At 61.3% G+C, this 14,958-nt stretch overlaps 4 protein-coding genes across 4 annotated transcripts; 1 reads left to right on the top strand and 3 right to left on the bottom strand.

The window, feature by feature from the left end:
* Positions 1-76: 76 nt before the first annotated feature.
* EHS24_004110 (uncharacterized protein) lies at positions 77-1,304 on the bottom strand (the record flags this gene model as incomplete). The annotated part of the gene is made up of 3 exons (XM_028619738.1): positions 77-774; positions 821-1,070; positions 1,125-1,304. The coding sequence occupies 3 exons, from the start codon at positions 1,302-1,304 to the stop codon at positions 77-79; spliced, it is 1,128 nt and encodes a 375-aa protein (XP_028478710.1).
* A 160-nt stretch (positions 1,305-1,464) lies between these two features.
* Positions 1,465-2,308, bottom strand: EHS24_004109 (uncharacterized protein; the record flags this gene model as incomplete). Its single annotated transcript, XM_028619737.1, has 3 exons — positions 1,465-2,067; positions 2,168-2,233; positions 2,282-2,308. The coding sequence occupies 3 exons, from the start codon at positions 2,306-2,308 to the stop codon at positions 1,465-1,467; spliced, it is 696 nt and encodes a 231-aa protein (XP_028478709.1).
* Positions 2,309-3,341: 1,033 nt separating this feature from the next.
* On the bottom strand, positions 3,342-4,820 carry EHS24_004108 (uncharacterized protein; the record flags this gene model as incomplete). The annotated part of the gene is made up of 3 exons (XM_028619736.1): positions 3,342-3,589; positions 3,645-4,280; positions 4,379-4,820. 3 exons carry the CDS (start codon positions 4,818-4,820, stop codon positions 3,342-3,344), a joined length of 1,326 nt encoding a protein of 441 aa, XP_028478708.1.
* A 1,549-nt stretch (positions 4,821-6,369) lies between these two features.
* IRA2 (Ras GTPase activating protein ira2) lies at positions 6,370-14,698 on the top strand (the record flags this gene model as incomplete). The annotated part of the gene is made up of 4 exons (XM_028619735.1): positions 6,370-6,570; positions 6,731-6,877; positions 6,948-9,896; positions 9,959-14,698. 4 exons carry the CDS (start codon positions 6,370-6,372, stop codon positions 14,696-14,698), a joined length of 8,037 nt encoding a protein of 2,678 aa, XP_028478707.1.
* Between the last annotated feature and the right edge of the window lie 260 nt (positions 14,699-14,958).

Raw genomic sequence — 14,958 nt, 5'->3', positions numbered from 1 at the left:
CAGTGCTAGCGCCCCGTGTATAGATGTCATATGTGTACAACACTATAAAAAGCCGCCGCGTCTCATTTCTAGCGGCTTAGGCATACCAGTCGAGGAAGAGGAGGGCCATGCTGGCGCCGATGAGGAAGACGAGGAGGTACAGCCTCGCCTCGCCGCTGCGCTCCTTTGCCTGCTTGAGCTGTGTGTTTGCCTTGCCCATCTCGGCGACACTGCCCACGGCCTCGTCGTACAGCTTGTCTGTGATCTCGGTCTGCTGAACCAGGTGGCGCACCAGTTCGGTCTGGAGCGACGAAATCTCTAACAGGCTCTTCTCAGCTGCCAGGACTGAGCTGAGCTGGCTCTCCATGTGTTCCAGGAGGGCATTGTTCTCCGACTCAAACTGCTGCAGCTGCTCGGCAGACAGTTGCTGGTCGATGGGCGGCTCGTCCTCGGGCATGATCGAGAGCGCGGCGGCCGGCACTGCCATGATGGGTGTGGGCACACCGGACCCGGCCCCGGAGCGTGCGCCACGGTCCGCCGTCACCTGCATGGCTGCAGCTTCGCGCGCTGCGCCACCGCCGAGGGTGCGGCTGCGCTCTGCGCGGCGCTTGGCGCGCTCTTCTTGCATGTCCGTCTGGGTCTGGCTCAGCTTGGCCAGCATGTTGGTGAGCGTCCAGACAATGCTCGCGCGGTGGGCGGTGAGCAGCGGTCCAGACGAGTCGACGGGCGCCGGCGCGAGCGAGGGGAGAAAGTTGAAGATGGCCGGGGTTGGCGGCTGCACGGTTGCTTTACGGACTGGTAACGTCAGTAGGTTGACAGACCTGACACTCTTGTAACCTACTCTTCTCGGCGTCCTCGAGGAGTCCCACGCGCTCCTTGCATCGCCGCAAGATCATTTTGGCGCGCACGTCAATCTCGTCTCGTTCCCTCTCGGAGAGATACTTTGTTCCCTCGAACCGCTTGAGCTCGTCATCGTCTCCAGCAGCGGCGGCGGTGCGTGAGCGGCGGGACAATGGTGGAGGCTCGGTCGTGGAGAGGTAGGGTTTGCGTATTGTCTTGAGCATGCGACCGAGGTCGGCAAGGTGGCCATGCTGTGGGTTGTCAGCTGTGAACAGTGGAGGAGTCGGTAGCTGTGAAACACGTACAATCTGGTATGCCTCTGTGAGGAAGCCATCGTCCTTTGCCTTGTTCTGCTGCTCGTCGCGCTGTCGTGTGCGAGAAGCGGCGCGGCTTCCGGGACGTGACGATGCGGGCGACGAGGAGGCTGACTTTGAACCCTCTGCTACGAGGGACCTAAAGGCGTCTGTCTGGTCCATGTAGACCATGGTTGCAGGGGGGGAGGGGATGGAAGGAGAGTGTGAGTGACAGTGAGAGATGTCAATAGCCGGGGCCTAAAGTTGGCATGATGGCGGTATGACGCTGGGTTCCAGCTGGGTAGCTTTCCCACGGTGTGCCGGGGGGGGCGTGACGTCCCCTTTCCGAGGCCTATAGAGGCCGAGGGAAAGACCTCGAGACGGCGTCCACGAGTGGCCTGGATGAAGCCGTAGAAGAATCAGAGACCAATGAACGCAGGGGTGAAGTGCTTGCAGCGCCGCAGAGACGCCAACGCTCGGGCTGGGGCACAATGGGTTTGACGACTGGCACCGCGCGCGAGGAGGACATTGGACGTTGCGCCGAACCGACGGCCGTCGATGAACGAGGCATGCTGGTGCCACCACGGCTAAGCTGAGGCACACATGGGGCCACTGCCATGGTGACAGGAGGAGAATTGGTGTTAGGAGGCGCCGCCGACCTGCGAAGCGCTGAACTTGTCGCAGCAGGCGCCGTGCGTTCTGTCTGTGGCAGGCGATGGTCAATGACCTGGGCGGTCGATTGGGTAGGCACACGAAGCGCCGAGGATACGCAAGGGAGCTGAGCAGAGGGGCCAGGGGGTGCCGAGGAGCGGGCAGCGGGCGCTGAAGAGGGGGCATGGCTCGCCGACGATGACGTCGAGTAACCAGTCGCCGCATTAACACGAGGACGGCGGAAGTGCTTTGGTGCGGCGCAAGCCCGAAAACGGCCGTCGTGCGTGCTGGCGATGAAGTGCCTCTGAGTGTCTTGTCCAAAGCACCGGAACGTGATTGCGTCGACCGGGTTGACTGGGTGGGTCCTTCATTGATTGCCATCTCCTCCGCCGTTGCAGCGCAACAGAACCAACGATTGGCGGTACCGCCCAGGGGTCCCACATCGACTGCATGGACTTGCGCCGACCGTTCTGAACAAAGTCAGCGTGGCGCCACTAGCGGCGCAAATGCCGACTCACTGGACGACTGCGTGAGGTTCCAGACATCGTGGATGGAGTTCGGGAGGTGAGCAAAAGGAAGATACGGATGGCGAGGAAGAAGGTGTCGCATGGGGAAGGCAGCGAGCGAAGGTAGCTGGCTGACGCGACCCCCGGATCGGCATGCGGGGGAAGGGGTGGCACCAATGTATGGATACAGCAGCAGCAACGCCGCCACAGACAGTTGGCAGGCGCCATTGTGGAGCTATAACTGCACGTCAAAGGAATGCCAACAACCTTTTGGAAACCGGAAGATCCTGGTTCTGTGTGACTTTGAGGACCTGATGCTCCCAGATGCCGAGAACACATAAGGCGTCCGCATAGCCGTCTATACGACCACTGCCTCGGTGTTCAACGCTCCCGTCCCGCAGCGTCGTCCCCTCACAAGCCGAGCGTTGGCGCGTTGGGGGTGGCCGTCGCACGTCCGTCCTCCCCCCCTCGGCATCACCACCGTCGATCGTGCCCAGCCCGTCGTCCTCTATATCTGCACCTACGCCTCCTCCCGCGGGCGCTCCAGCACCTTCGGCGGCCATGGGCAGTTCGCCCGACCCAATTGACTTGGTTCTCGTATCGGATATGCCGCCTCACCTGCGTGACTTTTACCACCACCACTTCTGTCGCCATGATGACGAGGCGTCGCCCCCGGACAACCCATAGGACGACGATTTTGTGTCCAACCCGGCCGTCGAGCGCAAGAACCGCCGGCACACGTAACTTGTGCACCCCTATTTGCTTCGCCAGTGATAAAGGTGACGCCGCGCTGAATGGGGTATGAGTGACGTTGCAGGCAAGAGCACACAGCAAGTGTGCATGTGGTATCGAGGTGTGGGCTTTATGCATCATATAAGCACACTCTGGATACATCAACTACCACAGGCTCGTCACAACACCATCTGTTTCGAGTCTATTCACGCTGATCGAGCCATCACGTCTACTCGTGAATATGAGACCCTAACCACTTGAGATGCGGCCCCCGCACTTGTCGCACCCACCTGACGCCCGCGGGGCAGGGTCTGTGAGCAATGTCGTGCGTTCTGTCTAGCTATAATGTATCCGCGAATTCTTGTGAAAGCGTGCCCATAGCCTCCAGCGCGTCTTGTTCGATCTTTGATGCGATTTTGGTAAAGCGGTCGACCAAACTGGCGGAAAGTTCGTGGTATGGAACTGTCTTGCCATGACTCTTGTCGTAGAAGACGGCACTCGCGCGCAGCTGAGCGTCCAAGGGTATGTTGGCAATGCATACGCTCGCGATGGTTGCTGATTTCGGCAGAGATGGTGCGAATCTTGTCGCTGTTGATGTGCTGACGTCCTGAGCCGGCGTTTGGAAACCTTTGGGCACAAAAACCCGCGGAAGGAGCGTTGTCGTGTGTATGGCAGAACGCCGCTGCTGTTGTCTCCTCGCAGGGTAGTCCCATCTCGATGGGCAGCAGTGCCCTGTAACAGATGTTGATCTCCTCGACCACCAGCTCGTTGTCAGCCTCGGCCATTTTGAGCGCCTCGGCCAGCATGTCACGGCAGGTTGCGCCGAAAACGATGGTCATCTGGTAAAGGCCGGATCTTTTGCACCGCTCAATAATGTGCTTGGCGTGCGCCCTTTTGATGTCACTCGTACCGCGATTCAGGCGTTTCCGTGTGAGCTCGGGAACGTTGTCATAGTCCTTTAGCTGGCTCTGCGTGGGGAGGTGGACCGCCAAAAAGTTGTAATAGGAGATAAGCAGCCCGAGGTTAAACCCCGCACGGATGAAAGTTTGCGATCCTTGCCGTTGTTCAGACAAGGCAACCGTGGTGTCTGATTCTGGCGGCCAGTGCATAATGAGCAGTACCAGAGCCTCGTCGGGATTGCCGTCTGCAGGCTGGAAGCGGCCCATGATGTCGTTGGCGACATCTGGATGGTGTGTCGTCGCCCATGTTCTAAATATCTCTTTGAACTCGGTGTCAAATGAAGCTGAGCGCCAAGCCTTGGGGTGCTGACGAGCCGCCGCTGGTAGGTTGTTGTGGGCCCTCTGACAATCGCCGCTACACGATTGTACCCCTCTCCCGCGCCCATGCGTTCCAGGAAGTCATTGAGGGTGAACGCACCGCGGTATCCTGGAAGAGTTGGAAAGCATGGCGGCAGGTTGAGCGTGCGCTGCCGGCCTTCATTGAATGCGGCCTCAATTCGAGTGGTACGTAATGCCTCAGGACCGCTGAAGATGGTTTCTGTGGGGCAAGGTGGTGGGCGGACTTGAACAGGTACAGCTGGTTCCGCAAAAGTGGTTGAACCCACTCGCACACGAGCGCTCGTGGGTGAGGGGTCGAAGCCGCTAATCAATGACGGCAAGGAGTCCTTGATGTTGCCGATAGGGATGCTGCGACGCGGCGTCTTGACCCATTCAAGCACGAATTTGCCTGCAAAGTTATCCGAAGGGCCTGCGTGGGGGACGGCGAACAGGTGGGTTGAGGTAGATGAAGAAATTCCTGTGAGTAGGAGAGAGTTGAATGCCGATTGCGACGATGCTAGCAGAGGCTGATATGCCTCCATGTACCAGTGCTTGTTGCACGAGGCCGCGGGGTGGGCGTGCACACACAGCGAGCACGCGTGGATCTTGTTGCAACCTGGGGTGTAGCACCGGCCTGCGTGGAGCTTGTCGGCAGGCTGCGCGTTGAACGCTACAGTCAGTGGCGAGCTTCCCAAGGTGTGCAACTCACTAATGCACAGTTCTGCTCCTGCTGGGTATCTCGACTCCACGCCATTGTCGACGATCGTCACGTCGTTAAGCAGGACCAGATGCGCACCCGAAGAGTCGCGATAGAAACGGCAAAAGGCAGGGGCAGTGTCGGGCACAGTGGCCGGTATGGGTTTGGATCGACAGAGCCGAGCGACGGGAGATGGCGTCTGGCACAAAAAGCGCCATCCGGTGTATCCGGGGGCCACCTTGTCCTGCATGTCCTGGACCCCCCGAGGTCTCTCTCTCTCTTCTTTCAACGACAACACAGGGAGAGGGAGAGACAGTACAAGAGGCGCGTGCACACCACCGTGTGGGGCTGGGGAAAGGGGGGCATACGCTGGCCGCCAGAGAGTGCCACCCCTCACCACTACATCCACTCTCCTGCACACTCTCTCCTGGGACCCTCGGAGACCCTCCTGTGCACTCTCCTGAAAGCTTTGGTCGCGCGTTTTGGACAGTCCCTCTGTGTTGCGTAGGCCATGGGCCATGGGCCAAAAAACGGCCAGCTCCCAGGTCTCTTGCTCTAGCGTGTGCAAAAGTGCAGACGAGGACATGGACCCTTCCCCCCCTCCCCTATGGACACGCCATTTGGCCATTTGCCTGTAGCGCGTGGGGGGGGGGGGGGGGGGGGGGGGGATGTTGTCTGTACTCGTGTGTCTGTACACGTTGCATGCATTATGCTTGATGGCATGCGCGGGTGAGCCTTTGTTGTTCCTAACAAGCTACAAGCGAGAGCGCAGCAGTGGTGTAGTGTTTCGTAGGCTGCGCGGGCCGTAATCCGGGATCGAGAGAGAGAGAAGAGAGACGAAGAGAGACAGCGACGAGGAATGCACAGGGAGACGAGGGGGGAATATGGGAAACCCACACCCCGGGGGGGGGGGCATGGGCCACACGCGCGCGCGCGTGCGCGTGGGCGGGTGTGCCACCGCGCAACCGGGGGGGGAGAGGGGCGACCGCGCGCGTAGCGGGACCGTGCGCTCTGTGGGTGCGCGCTGTCTCTGGCTGCTCTGGCTGCTCGCCGCTGCTCGTGCTCTGCTCACTCGTCGTCGTCGTCCTCACTCACATCCACACATCCACATCCATCTCACACCACCAACCCCTCGTCCCCTCGTCCCCATCGCCTCCTCTCATCCACCTCTCCCCCTTCCCTCGCTACACTCTCACTTCCACATTACCCACACCCACATACACACCGGCCTGGGCCCACAGCACGACCACTGCCCTCCACTCTCCAACCCACACGCCCTCTCCCTCCCCTCTCCCCCACCGGCTCTCCCCGCCTCCAACCTCGTCTCGGCGCTGGATGCTCTGAATCACGCGAGGTCCACATCCACTGCATCCGGCGACCTCATCACTGCAAGGATGCCGCTGCGCAGGACCTCGGGACATCACACATTCAACTCGCCAACAAACCGTATCCGCTCCTTTGACATCCAGCACACCGACAATCCAATGCTGCACGATGGTCCCACCCCAACCTACACCTCGGCACAGGCTCGCCAAGAGTCTCTCCTGGGCGAGCAAAAGGTCGTGTCCGCCATAGTCTCCCGTCTGGTCAACAAGGTGAGTCCCGCTGGCCGCTGCCCCCCTCCCCCCCGTCACAGGTGTCCCCTCGGCGCCCCCTCCGAACAACGCACGGAGCCGACTTTTGAGGCATCGACGACGCGTTCATTCCGAGAGCAAACCCCTTGCCCCATGCTGACGCGCCAACCCCTCTCCCCAGCTGCCATGTAACTCGGGCATCAAGCTGGCCATGATGGAGATTGATGAAGGCGTCAAGACCACTGTCGACAGCTTGCTGTCGATTGCACGCATCCGCCTCCCGCTCGTTGTCCATGCGCTGGCAAGTGCCCTTGAGACTCTTTCAAAGGTATGTGTGCCGCTGTTGTCAGCTCGCCTCCCGTCCAGCTGTGAAACAAAGCTCACTTACCCACCCGCAGTACATTGGCAACGCTGCGCTCGTCGATGCACCACTGGATACTATCCACTCGCAGCTCTACCTCATCCACTTGCTGTTGCAGTGCTTGTCCGTGTCATGGCGTCTCAACTCGTCTGCCGCGTCCCCATCATCCTCAGACCTGCCCGGATGTTGGCCCGACCCGCCACCCCTCGAGGACCACCTCGCCCGCCAGCTCCTCAGTGTGCTGGTCATTTACATTCGCATGGTCTCGCAAGAGAGCAACATGGCGAGCGGCATTGTCACCCCCATCGCCGGCAGGGACGGTCTCAAGTCGTCTAGCTCAACCAACCTAGGCAACTGGAAACAGGCCTCTACCACATCGTTCTCGCTGGGCGCCAAGTTTATCCAGCAGCACTCGTACCCATCAACCTCGTCGTCCGAGATCGTCGTGTCCGAGCACTCCAAGCTCCTGGCACCTGCGGCGTCGACAACCGCGACGGCCGTCGTCCAGATGACAAAGTACACGGCGCGTATCGTCTTCTTTCTCACAGCCGCCAACTGGCCGCTCGTCTTGTCGCGTATCAAGGCGCGCGTCGCCCATCTCACCACCACGTTGGAAGAAAACCCAGAGCTGTACGAGCTCCGACTGCTCGAGTGGGCCAACGTCGACTCGTCAAGGTTAGCCCAGGCGCTGCAAGAGATCTCGTCACCCTTTATGCACGTCAAGCGACCCGCACAGACCGCGCTCGCAACCGCTCTGCGCAAGTCTATCTGGAACTGGATTGACCTGTACCCGGCCGAATTCCAGTCGCTCATCGAGGGCAACCGCAAGTTTGACGCCAACCCAGACGGCCTGTTTGACGTGCTCTACTCCATGTCAGACTCGTCGACCAACAACAAGCGTGCCAAGGTGTTTTACCCCCTCATGGTCATGCTCCTTGTCCTGTCGCCAGACACGATGAAGCGTATCGCACTGGGAGAATCGGCACGGTCGAGCCAAAGCTTTGGCAAAAAGCTCGCCTTTATGGACAGCCTGCGCAAGGGCCTGAGCGCGTCGAGGTCATACGAGGCATGTGTCGTGTGCTACGTCGACCTCGTGCGCGCCGCCATGAGCTGCAGCCCGCGTCTCGACAGCTCGGGCATTCGCAGCCTCGTTCCCGAGATGCAGAGCGATCTCAGGAATGCACTGTTCTATTCGACCATGGCGTCCGAAGTGACGGACATCAACGTTCTGGTCGACGGCCTCGTTGCCCTGTACCGCTCCAACCCGACTGGCACGTCGTCGCTCATCTTCCCCAAACTCTGGAACGACAACAACGAGACTAACAAGATTATCGCTGTGCGGGCCTTGACGACCATCGTCACCGAGGGCCAAAGGCTGCCGTGGCACGCCCCAGCTAGCAGCCTGCGCGCAGACGTGGCCCCGTCCGTGCGCAGTATTCTCAAGGTCCAGGCGCCCGGTGTGATTAGTGGCGCCTCATCGCGTCGAGCGCGCAGCAGCCTCGACGTGCCCACCGCGCAGACCGACCTCGTCTGGGAGATTCTCAACATGCTCGCCGTCGACCCCAACTTTGCGTTTGAGAGCCTCAGCGACCCATCCGACCACCTGAGCCAGCTGTTCCTTGTCGTGTCGTCGCTCACCGCGGCCACATGCCCCATGTCTGTTCGCGCGCAGGCAGCCAAGACCAACCTTGTGGTGCTGGACAGTCTGGTTGACACTGCCAAGGTGGACCCAGCTCGCGCTCAACTGGCAGCAACCTCGGCAGTTGCTGTTTGGCAGATGCTCATCGACTCGTCGCGCCAGCTCTTGTTTGATTTCCAGCTTGGCGATGTTGACGACATTGCACTCATCGCCGGCGCGTTCCGCGACAGCGTCCAATCGGTGCTGCGAGCGACCACTGCGCTCCCCGAGCTCATGACCAAGGCGCCCAACGCGCGCCCCGCCGTCCTTATTGCCAAGTTGGCCACCGTCACCGCCTTGACGGGCCCCGATGTAGAGCAGACCAACCTCGGCACTCCTGCTCTCGTGTCCCTCTCCAAGCTCATGCTTCTGGTCCGCTCGGCTATCAGCAAGACGACCGCGGACATGGACGAGATCACGAGCCACAGCGCCATGCTGTCCGAGCTCGGTTCGCTCCCATCGTCGAGCGGACGTCACCAGCAGCAGCGTGCCATCCGCCGCGTCATGAAGAAGCACGCTCGCCCCTCGACTCTCCTTTCGACCGTTTGGCTCGGCCTCGCCGCCCGCGTCAAGACTCTCACAAACAAGATTGTCACGGCCGACACGGACGACTCGAGCGGCGACCGCGACTTCCGTCGTCGCAACCTTGCGGCTGACATTGAGGGCCTTACCGAGGACGAGTCCAAGGAGTGGCAAAACCTCATCGCGTTCCTGTGTGCCACGTCCAACGTGTGTTTGAACGACGTGTCCCTCCCAACCACCATGGTTGAGATTGTCGGCAAGGGCGTGCTCCCCCGCGCGTACGAAGAGTCGACGGACCAGCACGCCGCCGTCGAGAGCTTCCTCCGCCAGTGTGTGGATTTCCTCGTCAGCCCGTCCATCCACGTCCGCGAGTCCATCAAGGACGCGCTCGGATCTGAGCTTCCCCTGTCTCTGTGCCGCGTTCTCGTCGTCCAGATGACCAAGCTTCTCGGCCACTCCATCACCCCCGGCGGCGTCGCGGCCTCGGAGGCGTTCACCACGTTTGTCGAGCAGGCAATCTCCGTCCTGCGTCTCTGGGTCGACCGCGTCAACCCGGGCGAGAACGCCGGCGGTGTCCAGGTCGACATGGGCGAGCTGCTGTACCTCATTGCTCAGTACACCCACCGTCTGAACAGGGAAGACGCCAACGTCCGCATCAAGATCAAGTTCTGCCAGCTCATGGAGGCCGTCCTGGGCAAGCCCGAGTTTGTCGTCCTCGGCAACGCTAGCAAGCTGCGCAACGCGCTGCTGGAGTGGACATGCGAGTGGTCCATTGAGAACTTTAGGGTGAGTTTTTTTGGGGGGTTGTATGCTTTATTTGGGGGTTGGTGGCTAACATTGCGATAAAGGACGAGTACCACTCGAGCGGACATGACAAGGTCCAGCGTGACCTCAACCTGGCGTGCCTGCGCGCCATGATTCCCATTACCGACGGCCTTGTGATCCGTCAGCCCGGAGACGAGTCCGAGGACGCGACGGGTGTGGGCAAATCGCGCCTGTTCTACAGGTACTACACCATGCTGGTGCGCGTCTTGGAACGCTCCACAGCTGTGGAGACCGAGTCGTCGCAGGTCGCGTCCGTGTCGGGCATGAGCATGCGCGTCAACACGACCGACAGCTACCCGGCTCTGGCCATCCTTACGCTGTCCAACTTGCTGTCGGCCAACATTGACGTCGGTCTCAAGCACTGCCTGGCCCTCGGCTACCACGAGGACTCGACCATCCGCACTGCCTTTATGCAGCTGCTCACCAACGTCCTCCAGCAAGGCGCGCGCTTTGGCGGTCTGGCGGCCAAGGGCAGCTCGGCGGCTCCCAAGCTCTACCTCGAGGCCCTCACCGCCCCGAACCTCGCCCTCGCCATGGCCGTGTGCGAGGCATGCCCCTCCAACGAGCTGGACGAGGTCTCGCTCCTCCTCTTCCGCACCTTTGAGGCCAAGGGCAACTTGCTCAACATTATGAAGATTCTCATCGAGCGCGAAGTCCAGCAGACCAACCACGAGTCGGAGCTGTTCCGCGCCAACTCGATCACCACGCGTCTCCTGACCCTCTTCGCCAAGACGTATGGCTACAACTATGTGCGCGCGACCCTCCAGCCGCTCATCCACAACCTGGCCGAGAAGCCGCCAGAGTGCTCGTTTGAGCTGGACCCCAGCAAGATCTCGCCCGGCGAGGACATTGAGCGCAACACTGAGCACTTGCGGATCATGACGCAGGCGCTCCTCGACCTCATCTACTCGTCTACTCCGCGCGTGCCCATCCTCTTCCGCGCGCTGTGCCACCACATCTGGGAGGTTGTTGAGGAGCGGTTCCCGGACTCGCGTCACTCGGCCGTGGGATCGTTTGTCTTTTTGCGTTTCTTCTGTCCCGCCATTGTCGCCCCCGAAGGCATCGACCTGGATGTCAACCCGGACACGCGCGACACTCGTCGTGCGCTCTTGCTCGTCACCAAGATTATCCAAAACCTCGCCAACAATGTGCTGTTTGGTAACAAGGAGGCCCACATGAAGGTCCTGAACCCGTTCTTGTCCGAAAACATCCGCCAGGTGACCAAGTTCCTTTCCGATGTGGCGGTCCGCCCACGTAGCTGGGAGGTTGCGCAGGCCACCAAGACGTTTCAGGAGGAAGGAGAGCGTTCGCTCGATGGCGAAGGCTTCAACTCGATCATCCAGCGGTTCGTGTTCAAGCACACCAACCGTCTCGAGGCGTCCCTCGAGGCCCTCCCGCCATCGTTCCGCAGCAGGTCGTCGTCGTCGACGCGGTCTATCCGTCTCGACCTCGATGGCAAGAGCGCGCTCACCTCGATCCGCGCCCTCATGGGCGAGACGGGTCCGCCTGCCGACATGACGCGCCTGAGCACCAGCGCCCGCTCGCAGGTCTACGACGACTTTATGCGCCACAACGCCGGCCGCAACACTGAGAGCGTCGCCAGCGCCTTTTACGAAGGCCCCGCAAGCCAGAACGGGCGCCGCATCTTCTACTTTATCGTCGCGCGCGTCGCCCTCGTCGACTATGACCTGCTCGCCTACCACGTCTTCTCGGTGCTGGACAAGGTCACCGACTTTTTCGACCTCGTCATTGACGTGACCGACTTTTCGGCTCAGACCGAGATGCCGTCGCCGTGGCTCCGCCGCTCGATCCAGATGTGCCCGCCTGGCATCCTCCCCTGCGTCAACACGCTTGCCCTGTACAACCCCAACTCGTACGCCCGCACGCGTCTGCGTCGTATCATCAACGACCTGCTTGCCGTCAGTCCTGCCGTTGGCAAGAATGTCGTTGCGGCCAGCAGCCCCGCCGAGCTTGCCGAGTTTATTCCCTTCACCTCGCTCGCTCTCCCCGAGCACACGATGGCGCTGGCGTACGAGGCCGACCACGTGTTTACCAACCTCCTCTGCCTCGCCGACCACGAGATGCAGGTGCCCGTCGTGGTCAAGCTCGGCGACGACTGCCTTCAGGTTGCGTCGTGGCGCAAGCAGGACCTCACGTCGTCGCTCAAGGCGTACATTATCGACGTGATCCGTCTCAAGGACGTCGACGATGTCGTCATGGGCACTGGCCTTGCTGCCGACCACTTGATTGTCAAGCACTCGCAGAACCAGTCGGTGACGTTCATCTCGCGCAAGCGCAACGAGATGGCGCAGATTATCCGCTCTGCCCGTGGTCGCCTGAGGGACACGCCGTCCGAAGACCGCGCCCTCCGACCCAGCGACGTGCCCGGAACACTCCTCAACGTCGCCTTCCTCAACCTGTCAAGCAACGACGAGATCCTCCGTTTGGGCGCATACAACCTCGTGAACGAGCTCTGTCAGTTCTTCAAGTATGACCTGTCGAGCCAGGTCATGAAGGTGTCCACGGGCCTGCTTATCCCGGGCAACTCGCTGTCGTTTGTCCTCAAGCTCAGCAAGCAGTTGGCCTCGTCGGCGCCCAACCTCACCCTCGAGTTCCTCAAAGAGTGGACCATTGGCTTTGCAAAGGCCGACACGCCCCAGAAGACTGCCTGTCTGTACTATGTCGCCCCCTGGCTCACCAACCTCGAACTGTTTGCCAAGCCCACGCGCGACGACGGCGTCGAGGCTGTCAAGCAGGTCACCGAGATTATCCGCAGCCTGATCGGTCTGACCGTGTCGGAGAAGCGCCGCCTGCACCTCGCCATCCAGGAGCACGTGTGGAGCGTCATTGGCACCACCCACGAGGCCCTCGTCGACCTTGTCGTTGCCGAGCTCCTCAGCACGGCCGTCAATGCTGGTCCGGGCTCTGAAAAGGCTGAGGTTGTCTCTGACATTCTCGTGTCGCTCAGCACGACGGCCGTCAAGGGCAAGGTGGTCTCGCGCCTGCGCAAGACCATTGGCCAGACGTACGTCAAGCCCACGTCCAACTTGGTCGACAGCCTGGCCTGGAACGAGATCTGCACTCTCACGCGCATCAACCTCGCGCTCGCGTTCAACCCTCCCAGCCAGATTGACAACCAGCTCTTCCTCGCGGAACTGTTCCACGCAATCTCCCTGCTGGTCGGCATCGGACCCGTTCTCATGCGCCAGACCGTGTACGGCCTCGTGGTCAACATTCTCCAGTCGCTCGCGACCGTGTCTGCCGGCGACATGGACACAACGACGCTCCAGCACCTGCTCCACCGCGTGCAGCAGCAGGAGATGATTGCCGCGTTTGGCCTCGTGCAGAGCCAGGGCAGTCTTGAGCTCTCGGGCCTCCCGCACTGGGACCAGAACGGTATCGCGCACCTCGACTCGCTCGAGCTCGTGATCAAGTTCCTCGGCGACGTGCTCAGTGCCGGCGCCGTCTCCACCGACTGCGCCAACCAGTGGCGTGCCCGCTGGATGGGTCTTGTGGCCGCCACTTGCTTCCAGTCCAACCCGGCCACCCAGCCGCAGGCGTTCACGGCTCTCGGCTACCTGGCATCCGACGAGATGGACGACGACCTGGTGTACCAGATCCTCATCTCGCTCAGCAACACGCTCCTGCACTTCCAAGAGTCGGACACGGTCCTCATTGTCAGCATGCTCCGCTGTCTCGCGCGTGTCATCCCCGGCTTGCTTCCCGAGAGCCGCTACGCACCGACGCTGTTCTGGCTCGCCGTCGCCGTCCTCCAGCTCGCGTACATTCCCCTGTTCGCCCCGGCGCTCGAGCTGCTCATCACCACGGTCCGCCACCTCGAGCACACTGGCTACTTCAACGCCCACGGTCTCACCGAGGGTCTCCTGACTGCGCGCAAGGCGGTGGGCGACAACGCCCGCAAGCTCGACGGTATCTGTGGCATCAACTTTGAGACGGACCCGACGTTCGCGCTCGTGGCTATTGTCTACAAGGGAGTGCGCCACCCCAACACGCGCAAGCTCACCATTTCGGCCCTCACCGAGCTGCTCCGCTTGTCGGCAGTACAGCGCGGACGCGACGTCAACGAGGAGGAACCGCTCATCCCCCCCTGGAGCGTGGCCTTCTTCACCTCGCTCCTCCCCATTGCGTCCAGCAGCACCACCGAGCTCAAGGCCCTGTTCACCGCTGCCGGTGTCGATGTCGCCGACGAGGCGCTCGCAGACCTGTCGACTCTGTCCGTGTTCCAGCTCTTGAACATTCCCGACAACTCGACTGCCTTGCTGCTCATCACCCTCGTGGTCACCATCCTTGGCCAGGCGAGCACCGACACGGAAAAGCTCGTGTTGTACCGCCTCCTCGCCGAGGCGAGCCAGGAGACGCCCGAGGTCGTGGCCATGGCGTACGACCACCTCATTCCGCGCATGACCGCCGTCCTCACCACCACGGCGTCCACCGCCATTCTCTCGGCCGTCACGCAGATCTTCGAGCGCGCAATGGCCGACCAGAGCTACATCTTCCCCTCGGCCGGCACCACCTCGTCGGGTCTCTCGGCTGCGGCCGCCGACTCTGCCTCGCTGCACAAAAAGACGTTTTCGAACACGGCCTCGTCACCCAACTCGCCCAACCCGGGCGCGCGCGAGCAGGTCCTCGAAGACCTTGGCATGAAGGGCCTCACGGACATGTCGTTTGCCGGTGTCAAGATGGAGAGACTGTCCAGCATGGCCAAATGGGTCGCGGCGCTCATCGAGTCGCTCACTCTCTAAAACACAATCTACCCAACATACCCCCCGGGCCGCTGGGCCGAAACAATTCGGTACCCCTCACGCACGCCACCACCACCCCGGTCATCGTCACCAAATAACATACCCCCAAGGACATCACCGCTTTATAATGCGCTACCCTTCTCTCCCATCCCCCTCTCCCGCCTCCGAGGCTCCCACCCCACCACACACCACCACCGCCACCGCCGTTCAGCTGGCTCGCAGCACGTCCGTGGTCACCCGGTTTTGCGCTGGACGCAGGG

This window comes from Apiotrichum porosum, assembly GCF_003942205.1.
Source record: "Apiotrichum porosum strain DSM 27194 chromosome Unknown scaffold_2, whole genome shotgun sequence".
NCBI lineage: Eukaryota > Fungi > Basidiomycota > Tremellomycetes > Trichosporonales > Trichosporonaceae > Apiotrichum > Apiotrichum porosum.
This window is presented reverse-complemented; position numbering and strand designations above follow the sequence as displayed.